Consider the following 11,058-nt stretch of genomic DNA (forward strand, 5'->3'; position numbering starts at 1 on the left):
TTCTGTCACTAATCATCCTGGCATCCAGTTTGGGGTGGATATCTGAAAGAACTTTTTCTATTGTCTCTAATTCGGCCCCCTTCCTTCTCCCCTGAATCCAATGTAACCAATTATTGATTTCACCACTCCACTGAAACAGCTCTTGATGAGGTAGTCAATGACTTACACACTATTAAAATCAACAATGCTCAGAACACATCTTATTTGAATTATCACCAGCATCTAACTCAGCTGATCACTTTCTCTGCCTTAAAATACTTTCTTCACTTGACAGAGACCAACTTTGCCTGGTTTGCCTCCTACTTCACTGGCTGTTCCTTCTCCATCAGTTTCTCTGCTTAGGTAGTTTCTTCTGCATTCTTGCCAATTTCAACACAAATGGATAGAGAAACACAGATTAAAACAATTTTCTAGATCCTTCTGTTCAAATGCTATCTTGACACAGAATCTTCTCAGTTATCTATGCTTCTTTATTTTCCCATCTTTGCCCATATTGTTAAATGCTCCAGTTGTTCACACCAGCCTAATTAACTCTACAAATTAAATCGCATGAATTTATAAATGAAAATTCTACAAGCGTTCACATGCAAGCTAGATTACATAATGCAAAATTTAAACCACTGCTACTAAGTTTCTGTATTCTCTTAAATTGTCCATGAATAACTGAAAAACACCTTCAAAACCCCTGGATAGGTTATGTATAAAACTCTGGCTACAAAATTTAATCAATCATGATAAATTCTAACAGATAGTCTCAATATTAAAGGCATTCTTAAAAGTCTTCCTTATTATATTTCACTAATGACTTTTACACATACTGCATCACTATTTCCTTTCAAATGAGGCACACTTTGTCTCTATGAGCAGGAAGTGGCATCAAGTGAAGATAATGAATAGACAATTACCACATAATTGTTCGTACATAAGAATTTGAAACGTGAAATGGCTTAAACTATTTACAACTCTTACAAAATTGAAATTTGTTAAAATCACAGTGCCACGGCAAAAGCACTTCTATATTCAATTATATTCAACTGAAAAGTAAATTTCCATTTAGCGTTAAGCTCCACAATTCACAGAAGTGTGTGATATCCTGTCGGGGGAAATGCGCATTTCATATCTGGTCACGTGAAATGTGCCTTTAATAACAATAGTTGGTAAACCTTATTGTTATTATCATTTGCCCTCGCAACTATTCAAAGCATTTTATGCAGGGCTCAGTCAGAAATTCCAAGACTTTCACCCCATAATCCTTAAATCAGTGAAATGGCATCTTCTCTTAGTGGGATTCAGAGACAGGATGTCTACCCTCATTCACCACTCCCAAGATGTAAGTAAAGAGAAATAAACGGACTTTACAAGTTGAAGTCTCACACTAAAAAAGGAAAGAAAACGAAACGAAAGGAAAAGAAATAGACAACGATCCTGTGCTGCTGGCTGGGCTTCTCTTCCTGGAGCACCCCAAGCGCCCCTCCTGCCCTGAACACTTGAGAGCTCCTTCTATGGCTTCCAGGACCAACACGGTGGAGGCTTCAAGTTACTCCAGATTTCGAAACTGTGATAGGAACCCTCATCCAACAGACTAAACAGATTCCAAAGTACAGTGCAAGAAACGCTTCTGCAACCAGACACCAAGCAAAATGCATTCCTATCTTCCCCGAAAGGCAGAGGAAAGGAAGCTGGCTTAAAAAAAAAAAAAAAAAAAAAAGACAAGTGTAACTGGGAAGGTGAAAATTTAAACTGAGATGCTACTCCTCTTTCCCACATTCAGGGGGCCAGAAAGGAAAGGGTAAAAGATCTACCCGCACCAGTCTTCCTCTCTCCCCCAGCATAGGTAGGTGCAAGGATTTGCCCCGGAATGGCAGAGGAAAGAGAAGCGTCCCTCGCCACCTCAGGCTGGTGGCACCGAACAGCCTGTCACTGAGACGGGAACCTGAGAAGGGGAGCCGGGGGGTGAGGAGTTGGGGAAGGCGGGCCGTTCCTTCCGAGGCTTGTTAAGGAGAGACTCCGGTGTGGATCGGTCTGAGGAGGGCAGCCAAGCCCAGGATGACCAGTTCTCTCCCGCGTGCCCGGCCCCCTCGGAGGGAACCGGGTCACAGCCCGCCCCACCGCCTCCTTTCCGCCCGGCCCCGCACGCTGCTGCCGGGGAGGCGCGGCCCTCGGGCGGCCCGGGGTCGCCGCTTACCTGCTGCACCCCGAGGAACTGGTAGAAGTTGAGCTGCACCTCCTCCACCAAGTCAAACAACTCCAGGTCTCCGCTCTCCCAGCCGCGCGCCGGCCCCACGGCCGCCAGCAGCAGCAGCAGCTGCAGCAGCAGCAGCAAGGGCAGCGGCGGCGGGAACCGCACGAGCCGGGGCCGGCGGCGTGGAGGAAGCCGGGCCGGCCGGGAGCAGGGATCCGTCATCTCGCCGGGCCCGGAGAGGTCACCCGCCGCGCGGCGCCGTCGGCCGAGCCCGGGGACGTGGCGGACAGCGGGGCTGTGAGCACAGTGCCTGTCAGAAGCAGGGGCAACTGCCCCGGAGGCGCCCGCCCCACGGCCGCTTCTGGCCGGAGGGCTGGGGCGGCGGGGGGCGGGCGGGCTAGGCCCGGCCGCGGTTGGCTCTACCCTCCGCGGACCCTCACGCCTCTCCCAGGCCTACGAACAGCTGGAGAGGCAACGCCGGCCGCAGAGGCTGCACTGGGGGAAGAGGCTTCCCCTCGCCTCAGCCTATCCCAGACCTCGCTTCCGGTGACATCACGTCTCCTAGCAACCGCGGGGGAGGGGGAGGGGCCGGAAGTAGGGAAACCGGCACCTCGGATCAGGGCCTCTGAGAAACGCCTAGAAGCCGCAGGCGTGCTCGGAGCAGCAGTACTTCTGTGGACACGGATTAGGAGAGACGTGGACAGTTATAGACATTGCGCATCTACCTGCAACATCCCAAGTATCCCTGAAACAGCAACCTTCTTATCTCCCCCGTGTAGAAAACTAAAACCATATTTGAAGACTGACTTACTGATTATTGAACGGTCTCTGTTGCATGTATTTCATTAGTTCATCTGCAAAGATATAGGACTTGAACCCAGGGTCTGAAAGGGGGCAAATCTAGTGAGTAGTCTGAAGTATACTTTTGAGAAAGGTGAAGAAGAGATGAAATTTGAACCAAGACAAAAAGCGTACTTCTAATTATGAATTAAGATTTACAGGCATACCATAAAATACGCAGCCTGGTAGAAATTAGTGTGACTCAATCACAGTCTTCGGGGAAGTGTTTATTCACTTTAGCCAATTTCCAGTTAGTGTTGCTTTCCCAAATGAGGTCTATTTTAAAGACATTTAGGCTAAAAACCTCCTCTCTTTCCCACCAATGTCTCACCTCCTACTCCTATCCTCTTAAAATCTTTTTTGCCTCCACCACTATTGCTTTGTGTTATGTGAGCCTTATTTTCTTCTTCACTTTCTCACATTTCTCCTCCCCAACTCCCTACTCTCATTGAGTAAGTAGAAGGGAATAAAAAAATGCTTGCTGCACTCAGTATGCTTGACCAGTTTTGAGAGTTTGATCTTACGCTTTTCCCATTTTGGATCCAGCCAGCCGAATTAATCTCAGCAGGATAATGATAAAGCTACTTTTACTCTCATAGTTGGAGTATATTATGTTTGACAAAGGTTAGTGAAACAGTATCTAGGAAGTAAATCTTACTGAAGAAATCCTTTTATTATTGCAGGCGTTTAAAATATTTAAAAATACATAAATATAAGTATATCTTGCTTAAAAATCTTACAAGCTTGAATTTATCCCATTTTAAATTCATCATGAGGCTTAACTTTCAAAGAGACAAGAGCACAGGTGTCTTAGCTACAGCTCCTGTAACAAAATACCATAGGCTGGTGGCTTAAACAGCAGATACGTATTTCTCATAGTTCTGGAGGCGGGGAGGTCCACAGCTGGGAAGTGTCAGCATGGTCCAGTTCTGGTTCAAGCCCTCTTCCAGGTTCCAGAGGGCTGCCTTCTTGCTGTACCTTCATATGATGGGAGTGTGGGGGAGGGGGAGAGAGCAATCTAGTGTTTCCTCTTACAAGGGCACCAATCCCATGGCGTGGGCTTCACCATCTTGATCTCATCCAAACCTAATTACCTCCCAAAGGCCCCACCCCCAAATACCATCACGTTGGGAATTAGGGCTTCAACCTGTGATTTGCGGAGGACACAAACATTCAGTCCATTGCAAGGGGTATCACCTTTTTTTGTGTATCCCCAGTGACAAGCACAATGCATTGCACATGCTGGCATTCAATTAGTTAAATTGAATCCTGTGAATATCTTCCCACCTCCATTTCTCCCACTATAGTATTTTAGTTTGATTTTTGATGTATCAGTTTTCCTAAAGTGAAAGGCATTTTTATGAAGTCTCTAAATTAGCCTACCATTTATTCAATGAGTAAAACATCAAAATAAAATGAAAGCAATGATCTTAAGCACTACTTTTACATAATTATCTCAACATTCATCTTTTCTCCTAATTTAATCATTGGATTAAGTGCAATATAACATTTGAAACTGGTGCCATATGCCATAAATCTAGGATTCTTGCCTTGATATTTTAGCAATCTGGTATTTCCCTCTTGAGCTCTATTCTTATGTTGTCTAAGAACTCTAAGGACTTTCTTCACTTAAAGGGAATAGTTCTCTTTCCCAGGCCAAGCTGAAACAGAACTGAAGCCTATTCAGTACAGAACAGCTATGGCTTCTCACTGCCATAAGGTATTGCTCTTGATGCTTCTTTCTGCTCAGTTCCAACGACCCTGGTCCACTCTGCAATGATATCTTTGCTTGTTCTGGTCCAGGTCTCTGCAAAGACTGCAGTGATACTCACATTTAGACTTCAAGTTTGGCATCTTCACGTGTTCAGTCTTGTCCCCTAGAGGACAACGCAATTGAATAAATCTTCTTTTGCCGAAGCTGGGATTAAGTGAGCACACAATCAATAGCTCTTTTCTTATCTGGTGACATTTAATGATTCTGGGCATGGATGGCTGAAGCTTTGCCTACCCCGGGCAGAGGGAGCATACACAGGAAAAGAGAAACCAGGGAAATGTTTAACAGTCACATGAGTTGTGTAATGTACTGGAAATGAACCAGAGCCCCAGACTTACAGCCCGCTTTCCCACAGAGCATTTGCTGAATCCTGGGGTGGTGCAGGAGGCTGAAGGATTGGGTCCGACAGGAGGAGGAAAATCCCCCCACATACTACCAGTGCAAACAAAATAAACTCCACCTTAAAAGAGGACCTGCCTCAAATACACAGGCAGTCTTCCCCCTCAAGATATCCGCAATATTTCTCAAGTTATGTGAGTAGGAGGATAAAGATCTAAGTATAAAACCTCTGAATAGCAGAACTGAATCTGCCAGGTTGAGGAGATAGAAACCTTGTAGGCTCTTTTATCAAAAGCCCAGAGGAGTCACATCTAAGAAACAGAGAAGCCAGAAGTTGACTGAATCTTGCTAGAACTCCAACCCAGCTCAATCCCTGACCCTCCCCCTCTTTGTCTATTTTCACCTCTAGGGGTGAAACGCCATGTCTATTGTCTATAGTTTTTAATATAAAAGCTTGGCATGTGATAAAAAAAAGTTATGAGACGTGAAAAAAACAGGAAACTTTGACCAATAATCAAGAGGGAAAAAGTAGATAATAGGAGATCCATAGATAAGCCAGCTATTGGAGTCCAGATACGGACTTTAAAATAACTATTATAAAATAGAATGGTAGGTTACAAAATAGAAAAAAAAATGGACAAAATGGATTAGAAGATGCAGGATTTCAACAGGGAATTGGAATCCATAAGAAGGAATCAATGGAAAATCTCAGGTTGAAAAACATAATATCTGAAATCAAGAACTCAGTGGATGGGTTTAACAGCGGACTGGACACAGAAGAACAGAGGATTAATGAATTTGAGGACAGGTCGAGAAAAAAATACCCAGACTGAAGCACAGAGAGAAAAAAGGATGGAGAGACATAGCAGAGCTTAAAATGCATGTGGACGCAGTGAACAAATTGAACAGGCATGTAACTGGAGTCCTAGAAAAAGAGGAGAGAGAGAATGAAGCAGAAGCAATAATTATAGAAACAATGGCCAAGAATTTTACAAAACTAATGAAAGACATGAAACCAAAAATGAAAAGAAAAATTCAAAATAGATCATAGGCATAAAGGTAAGCGCTAAAACTATAAAACTCTTGTTTAAAAAAAATAGGAGTAAACCTTAGGGACCTTAGTGACCTTGGGTAGCCAGTGGACTCTTAAATATAACGCCAAAAGCATGTGACAGAGGAAAATAAAAAATAAATTGAACTTTTGTGTTACAAACAATACCATCAAGAAAGTGGAAAGACAACCAAAATAATGGGAGAAAATATTTGCAAACCACATATCTGATAAGGGACTTACATTTAGAGAATGTAAAGAATTCTTACAACTCAACATTTTTTAAAATGGGCAGTGGATTTCTCCACAACAGGTCAGTACAGATCACACAAAAGGTCAATAAGTACATGAAAGATACTCAACATCATTAGCCATTAGGAAAATGCAAATCAAAACTACAAAGAGATATGATGGCAAAAATTTAAAAGACAGACAAAAAAGGTTAGTGAAGATGTGGAGAAATTTGAACCCTCATATATTACTGGTGGGAATGCAAACTAATGCAGCGCCATGGGAAAACAGTTTGGCAGTTCCTTTAAAAACTAAATATACAGTTACTATATGGCCCAGCAATTCCGCTCCTAGGTATATACACAAGAAAAAGAAAAACATACATGATCATAGCAGTATTATTCATACTAACCAAAGAGTTGGAAACAACCCAAATGCCCATCAGCTGACGAATGAATAAACAAAATGTGGTATAGCCATAAAATGGAATATTATCTGACAATTAAACAAAATGAAATACCAATACATGCTATAACATGGATGAACTTTGAAAATATTATGCCAATTGAAAGACACCAGACACAGACCATGTATTATAAGATTTCATTTATATGAAGTGACCAGAATAGGCAAACTTTCAAAGACAAAATGTAGGTTAGTGGTTACTTAGGACTAGAGGTGGGGGAGGTTGGAGACTGACTAGGTTGGAGACTGACTACTAATGGATATGGAATTTCTTTTAGGGGGTATGAAAATGTTCTAAAATTAGATTATGGTGGTGGTTGCATAACCCTGGGATTATACTAAAAAACATTAACTTGTATACTCAAATGGGTGAATTGTGTGGTTTGTCGATTGCATCTCAACAGGACTGTTTAAAAAAGGAAAAGAAAGATGCAATAAGATCAGTAAGCCCCAAGTAGGAGAAATGCAAAACAAAAAACAAACAAAACTGAAAACATGCCTCAGTGTATCTTACACTGTAGAAAAGCTTGTGGTATGTCATGAAGGCAGTGACTTCAAAGACCATTTGTAGCCTTAAATGTCTTAAAGAAGAAAGGCAAATTCATGAGCTAAATGTTCAACGTAAAAGGTTACATAAATTACTACAGAGTAAACACAGAGTGAAGGTCTCAATAGGGACACCTAATTGTTTTCAACATGGCATTTCTGCAAGTGAGCTGGAAACACATCAGATCTTATATGAAGAATTTTTAAGAATTTTCATCAGTTTGTAGATTCTGGTGTTGACAAGGTTCAAGGTGTGACCATGACAGTCTGTGGCCAAGAAGCATTGGAACAGGATGTTACTGGGAATGAGGCGAGCAGGGACAATCTAGGGTGCTGGATGGGTTAAACACCTAGAAACTGTCTGAAGGCATTTAGATCTTCTTATACATGAACTTGAACATCATAATGACCACTCCTTTCTGGGGGCGGGGGGGAAAGATCAATGGTAATTTCATAAACCAGTAGGACTCAAAGAGGTAGTCTATCCCTCTCCTTTGGGTAAGATCCAATAACTATATCAAACAAAATTGAACATAATACCTGTCACAGCAGAAATCCAAATCTCTCTTAAAATCACCATTCTAAATGATTTTGAAAAGTCTATCTCTCACTAAATCTTAAAATTTTCTCTTTTGCCCCTTTTTTTGGCTGTTTCTCAAATATGTGCACTTGAAGTTCTAAGATATCATTGCTCTCTCCTGGAACATTATCTTCACTCAGTAATTTATTTATCCAAACATCATTCATGAACTTATATTGAGTTGACAAAGGTTAGAAAAATATTGTTTTGGGGAAGCACCTCCTTGGAAAATGATCCCTTTTTTATTGCCGTATTGAATTTTAATCTTTTGAAGGTCCTCATAAACAAATACAGATGTCCTTTATGTTATAAATAATAAATAAATTTCTTCATGTTGACTTTATGGTTTTTACTTCTTTGAATAATGTACTGTTTGCTCAAATAATCTCATAGTGCATAAGAATACAGATTCTAGAGAGAGATGGATTAAATTTGAATCCTAGCTCTACTACTTTCCAGCTGGGTGATCCCCGTGTTTCAATTTCCTCCTCTGTAAAATTAGGATGATAATGCTACCAAAATCATAAAACACTACCAAAACTGTTGTGGTAACTAGGCGAACTAATTAGAGCCTGGTATATAGTAACTGCTTTTTAAATGTTACCATTATGCTATGGGAAGTCTCCATCTACCTTGTATTAAGGGCTCCATAAAGAAATCTTATCTATTCTTAAAATATTTAGATTCTGTCTTTAAAATCACTTGTTAAACTTAGGCTGAGAATACCCACTTGACAAGAAAAGTATCCAATCAGGTGCCTGCCCAAGATGGTGGGAGATAAGACTGCCTTTACAAAGTAATGACTGGTTCACAAAGCCAGTTTACTCTTTTTTGTTCCAACTCCATAAAACATTATTCATGATTTTCCTGCTAAATTTGACTTAAAGATACACAATAGATACCTAATTAAAAGCATGTGACCCAAATGAACAAAAGGAAGGGGAAATAGTTACATTCAATGATTTAGTTACTAAAGACTCACTGCTGATTGCCTCAGCCAAAAATAGCTGTCTTTTCAGATGTTTTGTGCTTTACATAGACTTGAATGTGCCTCAGTAGAATCCATGTAAACATTTCTTTCTTCTAACATCTTCCACAGTCCCGAGATTATCATTTACTTCTCAAAAGTTTCCATCAATTCACCTGAATCACTTTTTAAGTGTGAAAATTTGTTTTTCTCTTTTTTCCTGAAACTAACCAAGAAGGATATTCTGTCCTACTGGCTCCTCACTTCAGCCCCAGCATACCAATCACCATACTTCCCTCATATATGAAAGCTCCAATTAGTCTGCAAAAGAAAATTTTTTTTAACATTTTTTATTGATTTATAATCATTTTACAATGTTGTGTCAAATTCCAGTGTTCAGCACAATTTTTCAGTTATTCATGGACATATACACACTCATTGTCACATTTTTTTTCTCTGTCAGTTATCATAACATTTTGTGTATATTTCCCTGTGCTATACAGTGTAGTCTATTCTACAATTTTGAAATCCCAGTCTATCCCTTCCCACCCTCCACCCCCCTGGTAACCACAAGTCTGTATTCTCTGTCTGTGAGTCTATTTCTGTCCTGTATTTACGCTTTGTTTTTGTTTGTTTGTTTGTTTTTGTTTTTGTTTTTTAGATTCCACATATGAGCGATCTCATATGGTATTTTTCTTTCTCTTTCTGGCTTACTTCACTTAGAATGACATTCTCCAGGAGCATCCATGTTGCTGCAAATGGCATTATGTTGCCGGTTTTTATGGCTGAGTAGTATTCCATTGTATGAATATACCACATCTTCTTTATCCAGTCACCTGTTGATGGACATTTAGGCTGTTTCCATGTTTTGGCTATTGTAAATAGTGCTGCTATGAACATTGGGGTGCAGGTGTCATCCTGAAGTAGATTTCCTTCTGGATACAAGCCCAGGAGTGGGATTCCTGGGTCATATGGTAAGTCTATTCCTAGTCTTTTGAGGAATCTCCACACTGTTTTCCATAGTGGCTGCACCAAACTGCATTCCCACCAGCAGTGTAGGAGGGTTCCCCTTTCTCTACAGCCTCTTCAGCATTTGTCATTTGTGGATTTTTGAATGACGGCCATTCTGACTGGTGTGAGGTGATACCTCATTGTAGTTTTGATTTGCATTTCTCTGATAATTAGTGATATGGAGCATTTTTTCATGTGCTTTTTGATCATTTGTATGTCTTCCTTGGAGAATTGCTTGTTTAGGTCTTCTGCCCATTTTTGGATTGGGTTGTTTATTTTTTTCTTATTGAGTCGTATGAGCTGCTTATATATTCTGGAGATCAAGCCTTTATCGGTTTCACTTGCAAAAATTTTCTCCCATTCCGTAGGTTTTCTTCTTGTTTTATTTCTGGTTTCCTTTGCTGTGCAGAAGCTTGTAAGTTTCATTAGGTCCCATTTGTTTATTCTTGCTTTTATTTCTTCTAGGAGAAAATTTTTTAAATGTATGTCAGATAATGTTTTGCCTATGTTTTCCTCTAGGAGGTTTATTGTATCTTGTCTTATGTTTAAGTCTTTAATCCATTTTGAGTTGATTTTTGTATATGGTGTAAGGGAGTATTCTAGCTTCATTGTTTTACATGCTGCTGTCCAGTTTTCCCAACACCATTTGCTGAAGAGACTGTCTTTATTCCAATGTATATTCTTGCCTCCTTTGTCAAAGATGAGTTGACCAAAAGTTTGTGGGTTCATTTCTGGGCTCTCTATTCTGTTCCATTGGTCTATATGTCTGTTTTGGTACCAATACCATGCTGTCTTGATGACTGTAGCTCTATAGTATTGTCTGAAGTCTGGCTGAGTTATTCCTCCAGCCTCTTTCTTTCTCTTCAGTAATGCTTTGGCAATTCTAGGTCTTTGATGGTTCCATATGAATTTTATTATGATTTTTTCTAGTTCTGTGAAATATGTCCTGGTAATTGGATAGGGATTGCATTAAATCTGTAGATTGCCTTGGGCAGTGTGACCATTTTAACAATATTGATTCTTCCAATCCAAGAGCATGGAATATCTTTCCATTTTTTAAAGTCTTCTTTAA

General features: G+C 40.6%; 1 protein-coding gene across 1 annotated transcript in view; it reads right to left on the minus strand.

Annotated features, from left to right (window-relative positions):
• The window catches only part of DNAJC1 (DnaJ heat shock protein family (Hsp40) member C1), a 149,599-nt gene extending 146,894 nt beyond the window's left edge, over positions 1–2,705 (minus strand). The window contains exon 1 of the mRNA XM_032473809.1: positions 2,186–2,705. Coding sequence (XP_032329700.1) covers positions 2,186–2,404 — 219 coding nt within the window. The 5' untranslated portion in view covers positions 2,405–2,705. The remainder of the gene's footprint in view (positions 1–2,185) is intronic.
• Positions 2,706–11,058: the final 8,353 nt, after the last annotated feature.

This window comes from Camelus ferus, chromosome 35 (genome assembly GCF_009834535.1).
Source record: "Camelus ferus isolate YT-003-E chromosome 35, BCGSAC_Cfer_1.0, whole genome shotgun sequence".
NCBI classification, from domain to species: Eukaryota; Metazoa; Chordata; class Mammalia; order Artiodactyla; family Camelidae; genus Camelus; species Camelus ferus.